This window comes from Takifugu flavidus, chromosome 15, assembly GCF_003711565.1.
Source record: "Takifugu flavidus isolate HTHZ2018 chromosome 15, ASM371156v2, whole genome shotgun sequence".
Taxonomy (NCBI): Eukaryota; Metazoa; Chordata; class Actinopteri; order Tetraodontiformes; family Tetraodontidae; genus Takifugu; species Takifugu flavidus.
The window spans coordinates 1,861,457-1,885,216 of NC_079534.1; the positions used below are offsets into that span (position 1 = coordinate 1,861,457).

Genomic DNA, 23,760 nt, shown 5'->3' on the forward strand with positions numbered 1-23,760 from the left:
ATGGCTTATCTCTTGGATGAGGTCTGATCCTCAGATGACCCGGGTCAAGCGAAAGGTCAATGGCCTGCAAGCTTGATCTGTAGCAGCAAGGTGGAATTCCAAGGTAGGGAGGGCTGAGGCCCGGAGCTCAAGTCTCTCAGAAAAATAAAAGATTTTCACCAAAGACTTCAGAATAAAGCAAGAATAAAGTCAGATTTAAGGTGAAAAAATCTCCGGACTTACTTCCGCAGGCGTGAGAGTTTTAAAAACACTTGCAGGTTATGCCGGGAAGAGGTGCTAATCCCCCTCAGGTGTTCTGGTTTTCCTTCTCAAGCAAAACCGCCACCAGAGGTTTTGTTGCTTGTTTTCCTCTCCGTTGGGCCCATCTCTCCCGAAACACCTTTCATTTCCCTCTGTCTCAGGTAAGGTTCCTCAGAGGACTCAGCCTCAGTTTCTCCTCGTCGTTCCGTTCACACATGCTGCCAACAGGTTCTTGGTTCACCTCCAGAACTTCTCCATTTCTCCAGTTGGAGGAGACACGGCACATGGAGAACATTTAGGCTTATTAAATTCAACATAAAGGACATTGAGTTAATTACAAATAATGGAGTTTGTTCTTTTGACCTGTTTCCTTCCAGGCTTCCTGTCACAGTCAGCTGACACCGGGTCTTCCCTCTGCTCGTCAGCTCAACGTGATGCACCTGCCCACTCTTGCCCGACTCTCCAGCATTGTTCCGCGGACTGATTTCCTGGTTTCTGGTCTCGTTCCTGTCCTGGTAACCTGCTCCAAGTCTCTGCCCGCTCTCCTGAGTTCTTCATCTCTGAGGATTATCAAACTATGGAATTAAGACTTCAGTCCTACCAGGTAGCTTTCACCTGGAGGAAGTGTTTTCAGCCCAGTAGGACAGAAAATCTGCGGCCCGTGGGACTGGATTTGGACACCTCTGATATAGTAAGTCCAGTTTCTTTAAGGTAACGTAATCGGACTCGTATAGAATCGGCCGTGTTGATTACTGAGAGAAATGAGCTTCCTGGGTCCTGGTGAAACGTGGTGACCACTAAGATTCAGCTTGATAGATTTCCTGTTTCTGTCTCCTGGAATTAAATGTAAAACCCACTGAAATGACGCCGTGATCAATTGTAGCTGTGAATTCCCGACATGTGACGCGAAAATAACCAGGCTGACAAACCGGTCACGTCTGCTCACAGGCCCCTGCAGCCTTGGTCTGAAACGAAGGGTGTTAACTCTAATTGACGGACTTGTATCATCAGGGGGGGGGCGCTGGCTGCACTTGAAAGCAGCACGCCACTGAAGTAAACATTATCGCTGCGGCGCGCCCCAACGGGAGATAATCAGGGGAGGAATTACAGCTCAGGTGTTCCGTCTGTGAGAGCGCGGCTGGCGATAAGGAGACGGAGGATAACCGCAAGTGCGGCATGTATCATTATTTCGGCCACGGCGCCACTTTGGACTGAAATAGAAGAGGGAAAATCAACAGCAGCAAGGATGAAATAAACCAATTTCTGTTCAGGTGTGCCCTGACACCCTTCCCCTCCCCCGGGGGGCTCAGATGGTTCATTCTGAAACTGTGATTAGCCTGAGGCTAATTTCCTACATGCATCTTTTGCCTTTCTGCTGTTCTTTTATGCAGTTTTAAATAGACGTTAACCGCTGAAGGTGGGGTCAGATCCTCACTCTCATCCCTCCAATCAGGCGGGAATTCATTTGAGGTGGTCACCCGCGATCGTAATTAGTCCCTTCACCTTATCTGGCTCATCAAATTGGGGAAAAATTGTCAAATTGCCTTTTTTTTTTTTTCTTCTTCTTCATTTCAACACAGATTTCTGCTTGTGGAAAAACTAACTGCCGAGCAGGAAAGCTGCTTACCATTCGGAGGATAACGCTGTCGGGAGCGTCTATCTACAGGAAAGAAAAAAAAAATGTCCGTGATTTCCCAAGGCAAGATTTCCCTGCTCTGAAACTGCACCGTGCCATTTGATTACAGCTTATCTGCCCCGCACAACACAGAAAAATCAAATTGGAATAGGCTTGGCTTTATTGTTTGCACTCGGTCCACCTGCTCCACAAACAAACTGATTTGGCAGAGACACATGATCCCTCTCCCAGCTGATGGCCGCCGCTCTCGTATCTTTAGATTTCTTGCAGCATTTCACGCCTCCGGGAACGGTTTTTATCTGCCATCGGAGTATTAGGATTGTTTTGCCCGGGACTGTTCCTGCGTTTCTTTATTTGAGATTACGTGCGGTTGTGTGATGGCTGAAAGATTTCAATTTATTTCTGTAACACGCAGAAAACAAGTAAATAAACTACTTTGATCACGCGCCCGGAATATCAGGAGGGGTGAACGATGAAATCTGTGGAAGGGACAAGGGCAACCTGGTTTAGTTGTCCCATACCGCCGATGGCAGCTAATTATTGTATTGTTCCGTTGTTGTATCATCTAAATAAGTGCTGCCTTCCATCAGGGTAGGTTCTGACTGTTCCAATAAACGGCAGGATGCCGGATCGGTGTCGGAATTGGCACCACAGAGCGATTGGAGTCGGTGGGATGTGAAGTATCAGGTTCCCTAAATAAAGAATTTCCTGTTTCATGTCCTTGTTTAGTGCGTCTAGAAACCCTGTCGGACCTGCTAACTTCTGTTAGCATCTCTGCTAATGCATCTCGGAGGTCAACTCCCTGGACCCGCGCTGGTGTTATGTGTTTCCAAGCTGGAAGAGAGTTGAGGTGTTCGCTCCCGTGAACCCGGCCAAGAAGCGGCGGGGCTCGGCGCCGTAGCAGGGAGGTGAAAATAATGGCGTGTCATCTGCTAATAGCGGCACTGTGCACCAACTAGCCCTTTTAATGGATTTATAATTAATACCTGTGCGCCGCTGATGGCTGGCGAGTGCAGAGGCAGGATAATGTTCTGGAACCGGAAAGTCATTTTAGATCAGTACGGATTGAGCCGAGGCCGCAGAATCAGAGATAAAAGACTGTGGCCTTTGATTCTGAGAGGCGCTGAAGCCCCCAGGAGCTCTCGGGCCTCTTTTGTTATCCCTTTGTACCTCTTTCCTCTTATTACAGACCAGCGGCTGCTAAATACTCCCATATTACTGTTTAAAAGGGGGTCATTTTTACTGGAACAATCCGGTCTTGGATCGATACCAGGACCGTGTGCACGGAGGTCGAAGGTTACATTCAGGGCTTTTCCATCTCAACAGCTTTAATTCTCTGAGTCAGAATTAAAAGCAGGAGCAGAGAAAGATGCTTTTAAAGACCATATGGTCTCCTGCCGCACCGCGCCAGAGGCCCCCGGGGTTCCTTTGACATCCCTTCCCTTTATTCCAGCTACTGCTAACAGAACACTTGAATCAAGGTTAACCAGAGCGCCGGGTCTCGGAGCGCGGGCACCACCACCATTGTTCATTTATGGCACTTCTGATGACATCTGATTGAAGACACACAATGGGGAGATCCGCAGATATACGGAATTTAATAAAAGGACTTCCTCCGGCAGTGGAAGCGCTCATTCAGTGTTTAAATACAAAAACCTGTACAAGAATAAACTTTTACTTTATACTACACTGAAGTCAAATGCCAAACATTAACAGTCTAATAGCTGTGAACACTTTAAACGCTTGATGCAAAACAGGTATAAAATTCCGTTGTTTTTAATGAAATGCCGGGTTCCCGGAAACTTTTGGCCGGTTTTTAAATAATTCAGAGGGAAATGTTCTGCGGCTCTGCTCCGTTCTGTTTGGGTTTTGCTCATATCGGTGCTGTTTCTGTCGGGAATAAACGGCTTTGATGGCTGTTTATTACATCTGCCGGGACGCCGCGCCAACAGACGGTTTACAGATCCTGGGCGGACAGCATCCGAGGAAAATTGGTTATTATTCCCAGAGCTTCAAAGGCCGGGAGGTCGCAGGAGAGTGTGGGGAAACTTCACCTCGTGCTGGGGGGCAAATGAGCCTCCAGTCCAGCTAACATCTGTGTCTCTCACACACCTGTGTGGCACTGGGGGGACACGCTAACTCCACAGGTGACACCTGTCGGCCTCGTCTGCACCCACAGAGGGAAGAAAACACTCCTCCAGCAAAGACAACAAAAGAAGCCGCCTGATGAAAGATTTAAAACTCATCACCGTTCCGGTGGATCGATCCTGAGCAGACTCCCCCCCCCCCTTTCCCCCAGATTAGTGAATAAATCCCATATGCTTTATTGCTTTAATTCTGGTGTTGCATTGATCAGACCTGCTGCAGGCGGCTGAGCCACAATAATCTTTCCATCTTCAATGTGTGATCTACTTTTAAAGGCATGCGCCCCAGAACTCATTTTACATTTAGAATCTTTGATGTTTGGCATATTTATCCGAGCGCTATAGAGGCGCTGACGTAAATGTGCGTCTGTGCCGCCTCCTGCTTGTTTTATATTGTCAGACCGGCGCCGTCTTGAGCTCTGCCCTGGTGAACAACCGCCTTCTCTTCCCTTTATGACGGAGTGACAGATGTGCAAATGCCCCTCCTCGGCGCGTCGGGCTAAAACGAGCGAAGCCGGTCAGTGACGGCACTTCTGGAAGCTTTCATCCTGCCGTGCTGAAACAATAATGTCAGCAGAGACCCCTCATCCGCCCCGCCTGAACATCTGAAGGAATATGTGTACTTCATCTGCATTCGGGCTCAGAAAGTTGCATCACTTAACTTCCTGAAAACAGCTCAAAGGCGCCTTCACATGACAGGCAACAGCGCGGATGACGGATGTGTTATTGATGAGCTGCAGTGCCTCTGTGTGTGTGTGTGTGTGTGTGTGTGTGTGTGTGTGTGTGTGTGTGTGTGTGTTGTGTGTGTGTGTGTGGTGTGTGTGTGTGTTGTGTGTGTGTGTGTTGTGTGTGTGTGTGTGTTGTGTGTGTGTGTGTTGTACCACAGTCCGTATTAGACTAGCAAAGTGAGGACCTTTTTGGGAAGCCGGTCCTCATAACCTCAAAGGTTTGAGGGTTGAGACGTGGTGTTAAGGTTGAGTTTACAAGGTCGGGGGCAGGTTAGTTGGGGAATGTATATGAATGTCCTCACAAATATAGAAGTACAAGGCATTGTGTTGGTGTGGGTTCTTGCAGAGAGACTTACCAGCGCGCCTGACCCCGTGGTTGCCTAGCACCCTGCCTTAACCTTTCCATGTAGACCTACGGAAGGGCAGAGAGAGGAGCTGTTTGTTTTATGTTTGGGAAAAACAAGCACGAGTGACTGAGATCATGAGCCCATGTGTGCGTCTGGGCCGGCGATTACCCAGCAAGACCCCGGAATACTGTCTCATCTAGCCTGGAAATTGAGCCTGGAATACCGCGTCCTTCCTCAGACACGACAACGGAGCTTTTTCATGTATCGCTTTGTGAGTCGGTTGAAATGAAAGAGGCAATTACTGGACGCCGTAAATAAAGGAGCACAAGGCTGCCCCTCCCCCCCACCGTGCTCGCTCTCTTCCACGGAGATTTTCCGGAGATGATTTGCAGGGTTGTTTTTTTTTTTTTTAAATTTTAAAATCGAAGAGTAAGATCAGCTTGTCAGCCAGCACGTTGTTGTTTATCAGTGGGCGCTGTTAAACACAACAGAAAACCCTCTGACTCAGGTTTCTGGCTGCTGATCTATCGATTCCACCACTTCTTCTGTCAGGGGCTGTTATGGCCGCATTCTTAAGACCTCCGCCATTGATCCCTTCCCGGTTTCCACCTGAATTAATTATTCATTAGTTTGAGAGTGTGATTGGCACGCAGTTTGAAGTCCTGATTAATTTACTTTGCCAAATGATCTGTCAGGCCCAAAGTGACATTTTCAGGATGATTGGTCTCTGGAAGCCCGTTTGAATCTGGCGGAATGAGTATTCCAGGCTGAATGTTGTTTTCTTGGCTCTTAATTAGTCCTCAGAACAGGAAGCAGGGGTGTCCGGAGACACACGTCGCCTTAATCCCCCCTTGAATATGAGGAACGAGGCACTCCGGCGCGGCAAAATGTTTCTGAGGCCAAGAGGAAGCCTCGCCACTTGAATTTCCTGTTTTTGGGCGATAGCGGTTGTCTCCGTTGAAAGTAAATCATGCTGACTAGAGTCCCCCCCCTTACACACACACACACACACACACACACACACACACACACACATCTCCCCTCCGACCACACACTCCCATTCACGAAGACAAAGAGATATTAGAGAAAGAAGCTTTCCATTAACATGCACGTCTGCAGCACAGCAGCTTTGTTAGACGGACTGTAGCGGCGGGGGTCCCGGTGCCGGCGCCGATCCTAACGTGTCGCTCAATCTCGGGTTTGGAAACGATCGAATCGGGTTAATTGGTGCACAGAGGGCGGCGCCACGTCGATGCATTTCGACATGGACGGCGCCTGAGACGCGTGCATGAGGGGGATTGACTGTAAAAGGTAAATATGTGGAAAAGAGGAAGTGGAGGTGATGAGATATGGAGGATTTATTGCTAACAGCAGATAACTCCCATTTCTGCAACCTTTTCTTGTCCTTGCAGGTTACGTCAAAACCCCTCGGTGTGTTTATGAGTGATATTAAATGTTTTATTAATCTAATTTAAAAATTACAGTGACCTACATGGACATGCTTTTTTACAGTGTATAATGATGGATGCTCGATGGATACATGCCTCTACCGCAGCCCAAAACAGGAAATTAATTAATTATTTTGGGTTAATGAGCAAATAAAAGTTTCAAACTGGACTCATCTCTGAACTGAAGGTGTCTGTGGATGATGGGACGGAAAAATCCATTTTGTTCCTTTGCGGCCGGTTGGAAAACGTTCAAAAAGACAAGTAACCTTTTAAGACTGTGGCCTTTTAGCACGTCAGGAGATGAACCCAGAAACCTGTGCTGATCCAGACTGGCTCACGTTAGCGTGAAGAAATAAACAAAGCTCTGGGTTTACTTGCTGTGCTTCATTAAAAAGGTTTAATTTGCTGCTGATTTCTGAGGGAAAAGGCCTGAAATCTTCGGCAGGCTGGTTTGTGTCCTGATTGCTCTTTTCTTTGCTTTGAGGCGGTTCAAATATTAAAAAAAAGGTCTGTTTCGTTCGCACCTTTTTAATTTTGGCAGCTTCCTCGGGCCCTTCCGATGTCAAGTTTAACCTCAGTTTTCCACATTTCCTAATTTATATGCTGCAGTCTTTTTCTCTCTTTCTCTATCCTAGTAAACTGAATTCTTCTTCAGCCTGTGTTGCCTGTAACTGGCTCCAGCACATAAATTAGACATATAAAGATGGAAAACAGCTGCGCGCCCCCAAAGTTATCTCCATTACCCCCCGTGGAAGGTTGCTGTAAAGGAATAATAACCATCCACACCTTTTTTTTAGGTGAAATAAATGACGGATGAGCTCTGCTGCAGTGTTTGCTAGCTTGCACGCCATACATATTTCATGTGTCACCTCATTATCTTGGCTTGTACTGCACATGCTAATGTTAGCATGTGCAGTTGTAGCCTCTGAATGCATCTCTCTCCGGCTGCAGCTGCTGTCAACATATTTTCTAAGAGAAGTCGTCTCCTTGCTGTGATTAATGTCTACACGTCAAAACAGAAACACAAGGTTCCTACAAGGTATTCGCCATAATGGTGTCCTACAATTACTTTACAATGAGCGCCGCTGAATAGGCGCCATTACTGGTTCAGAAAAGCCTTTTTGATGCTATCAAGAGAGGAGAGGATGCATTTAGTGGCAGGAAAATGGATAGAAAATATTCCGTTCATTTCATACGGAGTGGGAAGGAACTGTGAAACATGCAGATACCTGATAACGTGAAGGGGTGAAACGGCTCTCGAGAGGAAGCGTCCATTACCCACGAGCTTAAATGTTTCATTTATCAGCAGTAAAAGTGTCTTATTTAATGTTTCACGAGCTAAACAGCCTCACTAAAACTTCCACTTATGCTTCCATTTATCCTCTTATGTTTATATTTACGGGCTTCTCAAGACACGTGCATTTGCCGTGAGAAACGTGCGGCCTTACACCTGCAGAGTGTTAGCTTGAGATGTTAGCCTTCATCATTATCCATGTTATGTGAATGTCACCCTCTCAGGTGAAATTCTGTTCTTTCTTCTGAATGGGGCTTTACTCGAGTGCACCTAACTTCGCAATACTAGCTGAGGAACGTCGGAGACTTTAGCGCAATTTCCGAAAAACGAAACGATTCAACCTCATTCAGGCGACACTCGCTCCGTCCCGGCGCCCCCTGCCGGCGCCATGTTGAATTACTTTGCCCAGATTTCTGCCTTCTGTTCTGGCAGCGTCATAATTCCGCCTTTCTTGTATGGTTTTAGTGGGAAAAACAACAAGCATATGATGTAGAAAAGCTCCTGCGGGATATTTTTTGCGAAAAAAAAATCGTTTGGGCAGCCGGTTGTGAAGTACAGCGGGGGTTTTTTTTTCCTGCACTCTGCTGAATTAAAGAAATCGTTTGCACGTCAGCCCTCACGGATCTCTGCGGATCAGTACGGACCGAAGCCTCTACGCTTGATTTCATCTCTAATTTCATTAGAAACGAGGGAGCGAGCAGCCAGAGGAGACGAAGGTGGATCGTCCTGTCTGCGATCCACCGTGTAAAACAGGGCCCGGGTATCGATAACTGCGCTTTTATCCCCCCGAAGTGCTCCGGTTTCCTGGATTTTTACTCACAGTTAGCGAGTTGTAGCACGGAGATTATCTGATTACAAGATTTTGTTTTTTTGCCATTGTTTCTGTGGGGAAGTTCAGTCAGTGATTAGATAAAAAAGGAAAATCTGGGTTATTCAAATATTTATATGAATGAAAGGAGCAAAACTTAAAAAAAATGTATTTACTCAGGAATTAATGCATCATTTATTCTGTTGTACATGAGCCAAAAAAGTAGTTTCAGTTCAAAAATGGAATGAAGTCCAAAATGCTCTTCATGTCATAAAGAGAAAAAACAAACACGTCATCCTTCTTCAGCTCTTTTCAAAGTCAAGATTCCTCCTCTGTGACCGCCGCTTTGAAGTGAGGGGCGAGTTTCTCTTTCATCTCCGCAGGTGGTTCTTCAGATTATAATTCTGTTTTTTTCCAAAACAAATTTCTGCTATTCACCTCCGCCGGCGCGCTGAAATCGCCTGCGAGCTCGCGTTTTCCCAGTTTTGCACTGATGCAACCTGGCAGCACACAAGTCGCTTCCACCACTGCAGCTCCAGCTCCGATGCTAAACTGGGGGAAACGTCACAATCGACAGCGTTTGACAGGATGAGACCCAAACCTTGGGCCATTTCTGATATTAACAGCAAGCTGTTGCTTATGCGCCTGTTAGCTGTTGCCGTTTGGCTACATCCCTCCAGCTAAGACGGGGACACGTCTCCAGTGCTCGACGGGCTGAGACAAATGCAAATATTCTCCACTATTTTAAGTAAACGGTTCAAATGTGGAGGGTTTGGGAAATGGTTGGAGTAAAAGCTCCTGACAGGATGACAGGTTGGCTGGTAATTTGAGGGATTCTGGGATTATTTCTCGGGTTTGTGGAGTCGAGTTGTGACCCGGTGACTCACAGAAATGTGTTTGTTGTGTTCAGCTGCAGCAGAAGCAGAGAAATACTGAGGCTGCTTCCCAGCCTGTGCACAGAAGTGTTGCTACCTTTCTGTTGCATGAAGGATAAATCCTGCTTGCTGCCCCCCCCCCTTCCGGAATTTGACCGATGGACGGTTTTATCTCTGACCTGGTTTCCCTGCATATTAATCGCGCTCCCGTCCTGGTGCGCTGGCAGGCAGAGGGATTCCGCAGATAACGCTCTGTTTATCGTACGCTGATAATTGGTGCAATGTGTCTCGCAGACCTTCGGCCAAATAACGCGCTCTAATTAGGCTGGCGTGGAACAAAGCAAGAGCAAAGGGAAGCGAACTTTTCGGGAAAAGTGTCACCGAGGCCTTTGAGAAGCCAGCGCTGGGTAAAAACGCGTCCTCTGTAGTCACGTTAGCGAAATAGCGACTCTTTTCCTCCCGACATACACAGAAGCAACTATTTTAATTATTTCCCCCACAGACATGACACAAGGAAGGAAGTTTTTACGAATTATTCTGGATGCTGGGAGGCTCCATGGGTGACTTGCTTTCAGCAGTATAAGCACATCGAGCGGGGTCGCTGACCTCTAGACTCGCCAAAATGTCCTTGAGGGTGACACTGAATCCCTGCCAGCCTCGGTGTTGTGCCGGCTCTGACCTCTGACCTCTCACCTCTCACCTGCTCGCGGCGGAGAGGAAATAAATATGAAACCGACTTTACGGTTTTAATTTTACAATCCGGGAGCAGGACGGCAGGGGATCCCACACACGTCCGTCGCTTTCAATCTCCGTCACAGCGGGAAGCTGTTTTTATTTCCTGCCTGTATGTTTTGCAGTGTTCCATTTCCTGTTTTGGAGCAGAAACTGTTGAATAGAATATTAAGGGTCTGCGGCGTCCGTCACGGCAGAAAATAGGACACTTATCCACCCGCGCAGGAGCGCCCATCGATCACCTCCCCCCCAGCGGCCTAATCACGAGCGACAAATTCTCTGAGCTAATTGATTAAAATGACTCGTTCTGCCTGTTCAGAAACCTGGCAGCCGCCGTCTGTTGGCGTCCGTGAGGGCGATTTTTCTGGACCGGCAGTAAAAGTACGGCGTGCGCCGCGAGGGAAACGTCCAGCGGGGTGTTGGAGGACTACAAAGGCGAGCTCGTCCTCAGGAGTAAATGATTATTGATCAGCAGTGACTTGGGGCGTGTTAATTCTGATCTGTGTGCGCGTGTCGTCGGGGGCTGAGTGGAATCCGTCACCACCGGCATGTGGACCTGCTTACCAAGGAGCCATGATAGAGAGCTCTGTCCGGGCCTGTCCGCAGCCACATCAGTCAGGGCGTCTTCACCGAGGACCAGCACGTCCAATAGCAGTCACGGCCAATGAATAAATAAAGTCGAGACGCATCTGGGGCCCCGTCTTGGCACACTTTCGTTAACTCGGCTCCGTCCCAGATGACAGCCGATTTTTACGCCTGAAACCTCAGGAACGAGTTTAAAGGACGTAAAATGAGCCTCAAACGATAAAGAACCGGAAGACGAGTTCACATCATCGCGCGAAGATCTCAAATATTGTGATTCACGGACAGGCAACAGGAATCCGACTCGGCGATTTCTTCAGTATTTCCAGGGGCGGAGTGGGCACACAGCCACGGCAGGTTGAGGTCGCGGCTCAACGTCCATTTAAATGAAATGTTCCATCCCACAGCTGTAGTTCCGGGCGCGGGTGATGCTGATGTTGTATTATTTATTAGCATCAGGGGGCGGTGTTGGGCCTCTTCTTCAACTCCAGGTGTCAAGAGGTCGTGCTTGGATTACCACAATGTGGCAGGAAATTACCGTTAACTCTTCTGATTAAAATAATTTCAGGGCTTATCTTAGTGACACATTTTAGCTAAGCATTACTTCCTGCTAATTTATTGTAACCTGGGTATTTCCTCGCATTGAAGCTTTTACATGAAAACATTTCACACATCTCTTTTTTGCTTTTCAAATCCTTTTCTGCTACCGAAATATCACCCAGGTGACAGACAAAAGGGGGAACGTTGGCTGTGGCGTGCATGTGGCAGGAACATTAGGGCCCTGTAGCTAATGTAAGGGAACATTAGGTGGCTGTGGTGGTTTTGTGCAAGAACATTAGCATTGGCAGATTTAACAAAACCAAAAGGCTGGTTGTAACAGACTGCTATGAGGAAACGTTAGCTGTTTTAGAAATTAGCCTACTTATCACAAACGTCTCTCCACTGGCGAGAATAGCGGACGCTAAGGTCAAATCTCGACTTTGAAAAGGAATTTACCTTTTTCAAGTGCTGATGTTCTCTTTAAAATACCCGAATCACTTTAAAAAAACAGAATAAATGTTGTAATCTAAAGTCCTGAATAAATAAACTGTTTACACTTTAGTTGGTTTTTTTTATAACACCTATTTTTTTCATCTAATCATTAGCAGACGTGTTTATGGACTTTTTCTCCATAACTGTAAGGGAGAAAAATCCCCCAGTATAGTTGAATAGTGATAAAACTCTAATTTACCACACTTCCCGGTCTGCAGCTGTTAGCTGGTTATTGCTAACATCAACCAAGTGTAAGCATCTTTCACAGAGTGATGCAGAGTTTAGCACTGTCACCTCTCTGAGTGGTCTCGCCAGGTCCTCAGGATCTTCCCCGAGTCCCGAGTCTCACACACACACTGGTTTGACTGGGGACCCTAAACCGACCCAAAACCGAGGCTCATTTTAATTTCATCATTACAGACACATCAAAACATTCACCGCGTCAGTAATTTCCCGTAACACAGCCGCTTCGTCGGCCTTTCAGACCGGGTTCTCACAGACGCGCCTCATGTCCGCCTGCACCTGCCTTGCTGGCTGACGGGAAGTGATGTCACACTCCCTGTCAAGCACATCATCTGAAAATGGGGTTTCCTGTAAGATCACCAGCTTCTTGTAAATTCTAATGAGGGAAACCCGACGCCGACCAGAGAGGTGTGAACACACACACACACACACACACACACACACACAAACACACACAAACACACACACAGACGTGGTTATATTTCTTACTTTGTGAGAAAACAACATTCCTCCTAACCGCCCCAGCTACCCAACCTGAACCCAGTCCTAATATCAACCTTAAAACCAGGTCTTAACCCTCAAACAGTCCTTTGAAGTTGCGAGGACCAAATGGCCAAACTCCCCGCTTGGTCTTCAGTTTGCTAGAAGAATGAGTATTTTAGAACTCAGTGTGTAGCACGTAAAAGGACACACATGCACGCACGCACACACGCGTCACCTCGGCACAGTGGACCACCAGTTGGAGCGTCATCAGTTTAAGTGTTGAAAGGTGGCGTTTTCTCCCACTTTTACATCAGCCCACACGTTTAAGTCTCATTTTTCCTCCGGCTTTCTTGTGGTTCCATAATGGCTTCCGTGTCACCGTCAGGGCCGAGGGGATTTCTGAGTGTGGATAAATCTCTGGTCTGTGCCTGTAATTGGGTCCATGCTTGAGGCCAAAGGGGCACATTTAATGCTAACTGGTTCCACTGCTGTATACATGCTGGCGTTGGTTTGCACGTGCAGCCCCCCCCAACTCTCTGCAGGAATCACAGGTGTAGAAACACCATCTGCACCGTCACCAGTGACACAGTGGCACATTCATGGTACCGGTTAGGTGATGCCGGCACTGCTCGCCTCACATAAATTAGAAGAATACAGTGATATTACAACCTCATTTCAGAATTTTTAATAGTATTTCCTCCTTTTCTTCTTTACGCTTCATTTAATTTAGGATGCACACGGTGCATGAAACCAATAACTGGGTTTTAATGAGTTTCTCACCAGCGCACAGAGAAAGTGCACAGCAACACCATGGTGCCTATAGCTCAGTATTTACCGTAAAGATCGCAGAGCCAGAGAACAGGAACATTAGACGAACTGTAACCTTGAGGTGTATTAAAATAAAACGCTGCTATCTGCGAGTCGCTGCTCTTTTTTGGTACTGCGTTTCACATTTGAAAGCTAATTCGAAAGTTACCGTAGGTGTGTTTAATAATAAAACTCAATAAAAGAAGAAGAATCTGATGAGGATTTGCAGTCCTCAGGGCCAAAGCATGTTTTTCCCCCCTGTTGTTAGTCTACCTAGAAATTTTTCAATAACAGTGTAAAAAACGATAAAAAGAGCACAGCGTAGCGCGGCTGCCAAGTGGCACCGGAGACGAGGAGGAGGAGGAATGCGGGAAAATGGAATGAAAAACTCTGAAGGGCCGTTGAGGCTGCAGAGGGGAGAACCAATGCGATGGGCTAGACTGAAGGGAGCTGAAGTGTCGAGAAAAGACAGAGATTAGCTTCAAAATGAAGGCTAGGCTATGTCTTTGTGTTAAACTGCGACAAACAGACCCTAAATTTGTTGTCTCCCTTGAACTGGTTCTCAGTGTGCTTCAGCTTTGGAAACAGCCCGATCAGGCTCGAGGGGTGGTTCTGAGGTCTGTCCCAACAGTCCCAGTTGAGTCAAGAAGAGACTCTGGACAGTTGATGTGTTGGTTGCATGAGCTGTAATATAAAATCTGATCCAATATCTTGTTTTTACCCCCCCCCCCCAGTCATGCCGTTTGATTCCAAACAACCGTTAAAGGTAACGTTTTTATAGTACAAAACAGCGACAGTCAAACATGATCGAACGCGTTGCTTGATGCAAAACTACACTTCCCACTTCACGGACAAACTCTCCAAACACATTTACTCAGTTTGTTTGTTCTTAAGCAAACATCTCAGATGCTAACACACTTCAAATCTGAGTGACGCTCATCATATCTCTAATCTGATGTCATCAAATGGAATATGCAGCGTACAGTAGCAGCAGATGAAAGTCCTCCGTCACACTGTAGCCTCACGGGGGAGATCAATCCCTGACTGACCCCCAGCTGACAACCCCAATCTCAGTCTCGGTGTTCCATTTCAGGGTGACAGCAGTCCCACAGAGGCCCGCCGTTCTTGTTGTTTGGCAACAGAAAAATAACAGCATTAAAGTGAATTTTTGACGGGTGTTTTGGAACTTTGCGTGCATGTTTTTGTTTGTCTGTTGTTTTCCACTTTGATCTAATTTCCTGACGGCATTGTCCAAAAAAAAAAAAAAACTGCAACAAAACAAGCATCCCTGCTGAGGAGAAGCAGCTCAGACAGGAAGTAAGAACCGTCCTTCCTCCTCTAGCCGTGTCACCAAGTTGCAGTTTCAGCTCCATCACTTCCTCTTTCGCAGTGCAACACACAACGACAGCCCATAAAAAATCAACGCGATGCCTGGCAACGCAGACGGATAAACACCGACCAAAAATCATGTGATGTTTGAATTCAAAGGCGGTTGTTTATAGAAACTTCAGGCAAACTTTAAATCTTTAATTGCTTTTTGACCGACATCGCCTCGGTCGATGCGCGCGCTTGTTCCATCGGCAGCGTGCCCTCTTGCTGATGAAACAGATACACAATTAAAGATGTGATCGGGAGTATAATTTCAGAATGATCACCTAATACAATCCTAATCTTTTGTGCCTGACGGTGGTTATCGATTTTGCTGCTTCTCCTCTCTGGTGTGCTGACAAGAGACAAATAAGGCGAGTGAAGCTAAATGACTGCTGTTTAATGTTGTTTCAATGAGTCAGCAGCCCACAATTCACCTGAAGGGAAGCAGCCTCGGTTTATTGACCCGTCGCCCCGTTCCTCTACGTGAGAGGAAAGAGCCAAGCCTCCATTCAGGGAGAATTCACAGATGTTGACAATGATGGTCTGAAGGACAAAACAGGAACTTAAATGCACAGAAGGGGAAGATCATCGGTGGGACACGCCATCACAAATGTGTGCAGTAGCAAAATAAAGTAAAGCCTGTAAAGCCTGCTGAAATAGTCAGAACCTGGTTCCTGGTGGCCATTTTAAAGGGTTTGGATATAAGGCAACATCCCTGTCTGGTTAGTGGAGGTTGTTAGCTATAGCAATGTTAGCTAGGTACGGTTGGATTGGATCTGCTCCTGCTGCTGGTCTGACACATCGCTTTGATCACTGTGCCATGAAGCCAACATTGTGGGATAGATTCTTGTCACATTTTATTGACTACAGGTCACGGTGCAGTAAACATGCCTTCAAAATAAAAGCACTTAGCATCCGATGGATGGCAGTGTTTCGTAAACAGGCCCGACAGCCTGGCAGTAGTTAACCGTGTGGGGAAGACGCACTGTCACAACTCCGCAAAATAAAGACGAAGAGCCCGAGTGCCGTGCAAACGAGCAAAAGACAAAGACGCAAGAGTACGCCGAGAAAAGACGTGACTTTATTACGATGATAAAACTGCTGTCGCCTTTTTTTTTAGTCTCACGCTTTATTAATTTGCTCATTTGTCGTCGGAGCTGAAGAAGCAGCGTAATTGTTCCTCACCGGTCGCATCGAACACAGACATCACATTTTTCTCCATCTATCCTACTGCACGTCTCTTCCCCCGCTGCTTTCCGTCGTGTCGCAGCGAGTTAGTCTTTCCCTATTATGCCTGTGATGCTGTGGAAAGAGCTGTGCCCGGTCTCCCGCCTGCTGTTATTCCTCCTCTTTTTGTCACATTTTCACAGTCCTGCATCCTCTAAAAGATCCCAGGACTGCCCACCGAGAAGAGACATTTAGCACCTCGGATACGACCAGTGGGAACGGTGGCAAACCACTAAAGCATTTAGATGAATGAAGTGAGGAGAATCAGGATTATTTGAAGCATCTTGAGGGAAACGCGAGAATGAGCTAATAAAACAACAACACAAGTAAGCAACAGCGCACGGCAGGTGCGGCTGATGGAGGAGATTTGTTTTCTTCCTTTTAATTTCTTATCAAACCCCTTCAGGGGGGTTTCTGTCACGGCTGTCTCACAGTTGCAGTGTTACAGGAAGTGGAAGGTGTGTAGAATGAAAGACATCCAGGCTTTATAAAAGGTGAAGAGAGTCTCTGAGCAAACAGTTCGTTTGACCCCCCGCCTCCACCCGGCCTGCAGCTTTGCACAGCAGACAGCCCAGACCGACATGGAAACGCTTCTTCTTCTATTTCCTCAATTCAGCTTCACGGCCCAGAAGGAGGAAGTGTATTTCAGAATGCTGGGTCCAGGAGCCACGCAGGCGGCGAAGATGAAGGAAGACAGCAGCAGGTTGGTTGTTTTACGCCCGATTTTGTGTCGATTGTAGCTTCCAGTGCATTAATTGTCTGGTAGTTTGTCTTTTAACCTTCAGCCGTAGTTGTTTTATGAGGAACGGTTGCCATTTTGTCAGGGGAGGGTTGAAACATGTGCGTGTGTGGCTTCTACCACCATCATGTTGCCTACTTTGAATTCTCTGGATTGCGGACCCTCATGGATGTTTCTCTCCTGTCACGGCAGACAAAAAGACAAGGAGAGGACGAGTCGGCTGAGCCTTTTTCTGGCCAAGTCGGGCTCCCATGAAAACGTCAGCCCTCACAAAACGACAAACAGCACCGCCAACAAGTGAGGCAAAACCCATTCGTTTCATGACTTCAGGCGCACGTATGGAGAGGCGGCGTGTCACGAGAATCCCCCGTTGGTGGGAGAAGCGCTGACCGTGTCTTTTTTATCATCCCACAGTGTCTCGCCAGAGTTGGCTTTGCGATGGAGCGACTCCTTTGAAGAGCTGCTCAGCCACTCAGGTCAGCCCGGCACCCCCAGCGCCTCACACCACCTGTCAAATTGCTGTCCGAGAAAGTTTCCTCCGCTGTCACACAATTTGAATTTGAATTGTACACTGTAGAGCGGCTCCGGAGGCAATAAATAGTTAATACCGAGAGTTCGGGTGCAGACTGAAACTGCAACTTCCTTAATATCGCTCCGCAAGGCAGACTGGAGTTGTACGTTTTAAGATGCCCCCTGTGACAGTTGAATGTTCGATTTCTGTTGAAAATGTCCATCCGAGTCAGGAAACTCAGACGTGCAGTTGTTTATCGGTTACAGTCTGACTGTGTTTGTCTTTCACAGACGGGGTGGAGGTCTTCTCTCAGTTCCTCAGGAAAGAGTTCAGCGAGGAGAACATCGAGTTCTGGTTGGCCTGCGAAGAATTCAAAACCATCGATTCGAGGACCAAAATGCTCTCCAAAGCCAAATACATTTACACGGTTTTCTGTGAGACAGACTCTCCTAAAGAGGTAAGGTTGTGCATCAGAAACTGCTGCTTGGTTCCACTCTCTCGGCCCATTCTGCTTCTGCTAAATGTCTGAAAAATGGTTAAAAACCCTAAATGCAACATGTGAGGCTGATGGAATTGAGCAGAGCTCGCATACAAAACAGCTTGTAATGCGGACGTTGCCATGGGAGACGATTGAGGTTTCAAAGGTTTCCATTACCTTTGTGTGGAGGACGAAGCTGCTATCTGCTACGTGTTCATGCCCTGTGGTGGCCCTGATCGCTAAAGGCTTTTGGTTGGTTTGAGTTCTTGGCATTCTGTCTGTAGAGTCGAACACAGCAGCACGCACTCACTTTTTGTTCAACACCAGAGGAAAAGTGAACAAAGAGAGACGTATCTAGATGGTGACGGTGCTGTTTGGGAGCAGTTTGAAGCTTCACGAGTAACCAGTCATCAAACCCCGCCCCCAAAGTAACTGTAACTTTATATCGTGTTAAAAATGGCCATCTGATGATGAAGGTCCGGGTCTGAGGGTCAACAGGGACGCACCAGACGGCTCAAATATGCAGCACATGCAAAGGAAAATGGGTCTGGAATTGAGTGATATCCTGTCCCGCCCTGTCATAAATGATAGATTCAGCAAATCTGTTTCTGCCTCTGTGAGGAAAGATTGCCATCTCGCCAGCAAATCTTGTGCCGTTGCTTCCTAAAGGGAGCGGGAGATCGCAATCGGATTGGTTTATTGTGCGCTGCCCCTCCGACACGCCCAGCCATTCGGAACCATATTTCATTGTTTATTCGTGCGCCCATCAGTCACTTTTTCTTTATCTGCTTCCCTCAGATCAACATCGACTACAACACCAGGATGGCCATCCAGAGGAGCATGGCCAAGCCCACCAAGGGCTGTTTTGAGGCGGCCCAACAGCAGGTCTACAACCTCATGAAAAAGGACTCCTACCCCAGGTTCCTCCTCTCTGACACCTACCTACACCTGACCCGGAGGAGGGGTCCAGGGGCCACCATGTTCCGCAGGAGGTCGCGCTCTTGCGTATTCAACGAAAGAGGCGAGGCCGCCGCTGAGCCCTCTGCCTGGTAATGCCGTGCTCTAGGCCTGGTGGGGGTTCTCGTGCAGAGCATGAAGGTCGTGTTGCTGCGTCGTCTCCTCCCACACAGAACCGCTGCAGCCTGTCAGTTACATTAATGTAAAGGCAGATCTTAGCATAGTTTTTCCTTTTTTATTTATGATTGGGGAAAGACCGACCCTCTCGTAGTACTTGGCATCAATCAACTCATTTAGCTCCTCCTTTCCCTGCAGCTGGAGCTTACCTTCTCAGCCAGAGACGTCCATGTCTGCTTTAACTTGTGGGTCTGTGGATTTTTACAGTCGGGGGATGTGATGGTGGTGGTGGTGGTGGTGGGGGGGGACGGGGTGTCGGCGCATTTTATTACTGCACTTTATCAAAGGAAGTGAAACCAGACCATACAGATGAGCTTCCACACAGAAAGGGAACCAACCTGGGGCCTGAAGCAGACCACTCAGCTCCGGTGCCCCACTCTGGCATTACAAATCCTGTTTCTCCTCAAACTACAGCTGTGCGGAAGCTCATTTCCTCCACTTCACAAATCTCCCTCCATTGCTTTGTTTTCCATTCCTCTGACAAGAGGCGTGAGCTAATTTGACCATAGCTCATTAAAATGGATTCAATTTAACCTGCAGTGACGGTGGCGGCGGCAAACGACTGGAACTTTTTAATAAGGGACGCAGCTCCGTGCTATCGATTACAAAATATCATAGTGTCGTCACACTCGTCAAACACAGGTTTGAATAACATCACTGTGATGCCGTTGTTTATTTGCTAATGTCTATTAAAATAAATGTATAGCATTGATCATACTGAACGTGCTGCCTTGCTTATGTAAATTGTATATAATATAGAACCACTCAAATAAACTGTTTCTCATAAAAGTGGCGCCCCGTTGTCATTAATTTCTATTTAATAAATGCAGATGTAATGCGTTTGCATCGCACGTATGGGGGAATTAGTGTAGCCGGGCGTTGCAAATTACTGAAAAATTAAAGACAAATGGCAAAATATACCTGAATATACACAAATGTACAGGCATCTCAGCCCAAACTTTTTTATAATCCTTCGTAGGAAACCTCACTGTTGACAAAAAGAAGGATGTTTGGCACCCTCGAGCTCCGTCAGCTCGCACATTACCCCACATAGTCACATTTCTCTGCTCTAATCTAGCAGCATTGATCTCAAATTTACATTTCCCAGGAGAAAACGCAGTCCTGCCTCACAAAGGCGTTTTTGCCTTTGATGTCTCCAACCTCCCAAATTATCAATGGACATAATTACATCTGCAAAAGGCCATGTTTGCGCCAGTTTCAAGGTGACACTTTCAAATGAAACTGTACTTTAAGTGAAGAATTTGTAGGATAACCAGAGGCATCTATTCATGTTGGTCGGGGGGGTGAGTGAAACGCCTGGCTGACAATTTTCCTTCATTTATCACTGAGTAGGTGGCAGATCTCTGGAGGCAGGAGAGTTTTTCAGAACAATCTTTGCAGGCTTGGGGCCAAATCTCCAAAGTTTCTTAGAAGAAAAGAAAGCGAGTTGAGGGATCATATAAAAGGCTGCAGATTTATGAAAGCGGGGTTGATCCTCGACGACGCCAAGGTCAGCGTGACCCCCTCCACCATTGTTCCTTAGACGTGTTTGCTTTGTTTAATAGTCAGCGTCCTTCACTGGACAAAACTCAGGCAATCATATTTAAATCAATTTGATCAGTGGTACAGACTCAATGCTGCTGGTTGGAAAATAAATCATTTTTTTTATAAATATGCATGATGACTGTGGAGGACCAGAGTGACCCCTAGAGGACAGAAGTGGGAAATGCAGTTTTGCCAATGCAGATTTTAGGTTCTTATAAATACTGAACACAGACCAGTCAATGTCAATATGAGAACATGTCAGATGATACCCCCCCCCCACACACACACACACACACACACCCACAGGATGACCACTCAGCATGACTTTTAATCAAAAAGGAGAGAAGAAGAAAAAGGTCAAATCTCTACAAGACCGAATGATCAATAGTCTGTGCAAGTACCTCTGCCTCATTTCTTCCCTGGCGGCGTCTTTTTTGAAAAACAAATTCATCGACCTGCTGCTTCTGAGCACATGCAAATCCAGGCAGCTTGGGTGTTTTCCATTTCCTGCCGTCATTTACATTCACGGGTTTACCCGTCCACCAGTGGTCAGGGAGGTCAGGAGAGGTTAAACTACAGACTTGTAATGAACTTACAGAAAAATCCAGTGAGCAGAGCCACGTCCTCCACGTGTGTCCCGCGAGCATTTGCATGCCGGCTAGAGTAAACACGCTTAACGCCACGTCCATGACATCGGTTGAGGATGTGCACGCCGGACACACACCAACGATTAAGTCATCCTCTCTAAATGCTCTAGATGGTGAAAAATTCCTCCAGCTTTTCCTTTCATTTCTGACGGTGCCACAGAACCCGACTGTTGAGTCCCTGAAAACCAAACCTGAGACATTTTCATTGTTTTTGTCAGAACCTGATGCACATATGCAAACTGCGGGACAGGAAGGAGTTTTTCTTAATGCTGAATTTGTTTATATTTATTTGTTTATGGTTTAGGATCTCTTCCAGACCCTCCTGACCATTGCTCATCATTATTTAGATATAAACCCTTCCTGATGGTGCCCTTCAAAAAGCCCTCAGTCTACTAAAATGTAAAATTTGACGGATATCAATTCCGTTAATGACATCCAAAATGTTCATTAACAGTGATGCAGACAGGATAAATCCCAGCTCTCGTCTCACTGAGGTGCGATCGACATGGAACGGTGCGCACCCCCCCATCGGGGGCACTTTGCATACAAATTTCCATATATTCCATTCATGGTGGGTGTGCATGGTGGTGGTGATGGTGGTGGGGAGGAGGGGTGGTCATTTAGAACACTTGACTCTTTTATTTCCCAACAATAACGACCCCACCTTCAGTCTGGCCGGATCATATCTGGGTTTCCCTGCACAGAGCACCAGGAGATGGCCATCAAGTGAGTTTTGTGCATATTTGATTGCATTATTCGACAGGCAGCCATGTGGAAAGTGCCGGCGAGATTTTCACTCACTGTAAGTCGCACCTTTGCTGTGACGGGACGTCGCTGTTTGTTAAATTGAACTTGACATTTCGGCCAGTGGTGTGGTGTTGGCGATGTGCGCTGTGGCTAGTGATAGATCTCGATGCTCTTTTCAAGGGTAGATTTTGTTGCTTCCCCAAGGACCCCCTGGAGGATGTTGAGACATGGGCCGAGTCAGTGGACAAGGTTCTGGGTTGCAAAGGTGAGACTCTGATTCTGATTCCTCAAGTATCGGCGCGCCTGGTTAGACTGACATCAGTGTCCCCACCTTTCCAGCCGGGCAGATCGCCTTCCGTGAGTTCCTGAAGTCCGAGTATAGCGAGGAGAACATATTGTTTTGGCTGGCCTGCGAGGAATACAAAAAGATCAAGGCGGTCCCGGAGATGATCTCCTCGGCCAACAGGATCTACTCAGAGTTTGTCCAGACAGAAGCACCCAAACAGGTAAAAGAGACAGGACCTTTTACTGATGGCTACAACTGTGGCTGTGGTGATAAAGAGCAAAGGTTGTTTAAAAGCACCGGTGTGTAATTTCAGGTCAATATAGATTGTGGGACCAGAGAGAACATCACGAAGAATATGTGCCAGCCGAGTCTGACATCCTTTGACACGGCGCAGAAGCTCATCTACAGCCTGATGGCCAGGGACTGCTACCCACGCTTCCTGAAATCTGACATCTATCAGGGACTCCTGAGGAGAAACGAGTCCAGGTGACCATCCTGCCCATCTGTTGTAGAGCTCCTCTCGGTGTGCTGAACACATTCCAGCTTCTGAACCCTAGCAGAATTAGCTTTTCCTTCTCTCAGATTGCGACAGCAGAGAGATTCTGAGACTTGTATTAAACTCAATTACTTTAATTCAGTCAGATCTGTACACATAATTCTGTAATTATCTATCCCACCATGAGGTTTGTAATAAATTATTGTAAAGTATTATCAACACACTATCAAATAATGCAAATAAAAAAATCCCACAGAATTTCATCTTGGATCTTTAGATTTAAAAAAAATCACAAATTCAGGGATGACTCACAACAGGGGGGGAAGGGGTTGAATGCGATGTAAATTCTTTGTTGACGACTGACCCGGTTTCTGGACAACATATTCACAAGGTGGCAACAGAGTCCTTCAAACAGCCAAGAGTCACAGTGATGCAACAGATACCAGCTGCAAATTAGATTAAAACAGATGTAAAACCAAAAACCACCAACGTTAATTAAAAAGAGAGTGAACCTGATTCGATGTAAAACTATTAATCAGATTACCCAAAGACAGATTAGAAGATTTTACACTCTGCTGAGCAATATTCTTCTGTGTGCGTGAGTCCTTGTTTTTGCTCCTTATTAATTACAAAATACTTGTTCTACTAGCAAAGTGGGGACATTATTATGAATTGAGGCCATATTGACTGGTCCCCACAACTTTAAAGGAGTGCTTGAGGATGAACACTTGGTTTTAAGGACTAGGTGTGTGTGTGTGTGTGTGTGGTGTGTGTGTGTGTTTGTGTGTGTGATGTCAGGGGCTAGTTCACTTCTTCTTCTCTTCTCACTCATGTTAGAAAAAGCCACATGAGTGTTCTGAGTGTCCTGTAAAGAAAAGGGGATTAACACCATTTCTGTTCTGAGGAAGGAATGAACGCTCAAGAACCGACACAGTGACGGTTGGAGGAAACCCACAGATGAGTGCTGGCACTGATAAAAAACATGTCTGAGATAACAGTTTTTTTGTCACGACAGCGAGTGTTTGGGGCTCTGGCGTCTTAACACAAACCACTTCCTGTAAAACAGACCACCAAAAAGAGTATGACATAACAGCTCAACCCCTTTTTAACACATTGAGGAATATATTTTGTGCATCGTCCTTCAGATTGTAAACAAATTTTTTTCTGTATGTCGGTCATC

General features: G+C 46.7%; 2 protein-coding genes and 1 long non-coding RNA gene across 5 annotated transcripts; all 3 read left to right on the forward strand.

Moving 5' to 3' along the window:
- Positions 1 to 713: 713 nt before the first annotated feature.
- Positions 714 to 19,648, forward strand: LOC130538877 (regulator of G-protein signaling 21-like). 3 transcript variants are annotated; one of them, XM_057056844.1, is made up of 7 exons: positions 714 to 931; positions 1,821 to 1,939; positions 16,614 to 16,700; positions 16,929 to 17,033; positions 17,151 to 17,212; positions 17,538 to 17,704; positions 18,524 to 19,648. In XM_057056844.1, exons 1-7 carry the CDS (start codon positions 818 to 820, stop codon positions 18,776 to 18,778), a joined length of 909 nt encoding a protein of 302 aa, XP_056912824.1. In that variant the 5' UTR covers positions 714 to 817; the 3' UTR covers positions 18,779 to 19,648. The 3 variants fall into 3 exon arrangements, with proteins under 3 accessions (XP_056912824.1, XP_056912825.1, XP_056912826.1); XM_057056845.1 differs by lacking the exon at positions 1,821 to 1,939 and having other exon boundaries at positions 814 to 931; XM_057056846.1 differs by lacking the exons at positions 714 to 931; positions 1,821 to 1,939 and adding an exon at positions 15,739 to 15,828.
- LOC130538885 (uncharacterized) lies at positions 6,176 to 6,712 on the forward strand. Its single transcript, XR_008953994.1, has 2 exons — positions 6,176 to 6,406; positions 6,508 to 6,712. It is a non-coding gene; the product is annotated as an uncharacterized LOC130538885 (long non-coding RNA).
- An 891-nt stretch (positions 19,649 to 20,539) lies between the features above and the next one.
- LOC130538969 (regulator of G-protein signaling 21-like) lies at positions 20,540 to 22,838 on the forward strand. The gene is made up of 4 exons (XM_057057034.1): positions 20,540 to 20,558; positions 21,815 to 22,063; positions 22,138 to 22,304; positions 22,398 to 22,838. The coding sequence occupies exons 1-4, from the start codon at positions 20,540 to 20,542 to the stop codon at positions 22,572 to 22,574; spliced, it is 612 nt and encodes a 203-aa protein (XP_056913014.1). The 3' UTR covers positions 22,575 to 22,838.
- The last annotated feature ends 922 nt before the right edge of the window (positions 22,839 to 23,760 follow it).

Excerpts from the sequence above, each read along its gene's own strand:
- LOC130538969 (XM_057057034.1), top strand. Across the intron at positions 22,064-22,137 it reads CAAGGTTCTGGGTTGCAAAG|CCGGGCAGATCGCCTTCCGT; the intron begins GTGAGACTCTGA and ends CCACCTTTCCAG. Across the intron at positions 22,305-22,397 it reads AGACAGAAGCACCCAAACAG|GTCAATATAGATTGTGGGAC; the intron begins GTAAAAGAGACA and ends GTGTAATTTCAG.
- LOC130538877 (XM_057056844.1), top strand. The coding sequence starts at position 818 with ATGGAATTAAGACTTCAGTCCTACCAGGTAGCTTTCACCTGGAGGAAG. Across the intron at positions 1,940-16,613 it reads AATGTCCGTGATTTCCCAAG|CTTCACGGCCCAGAAGGAGG; the intron begins GCAAGATTTCCC and ends TCCTCAATTCAG. Across the intron at positions 17,034-17,150 it reads ACAAACAGCACCGCCAACAA|TGTCTCGCCAGAGTTGGCTT; the intron begins GTGAGGCAAAAC and ends ATCATCCCACAG.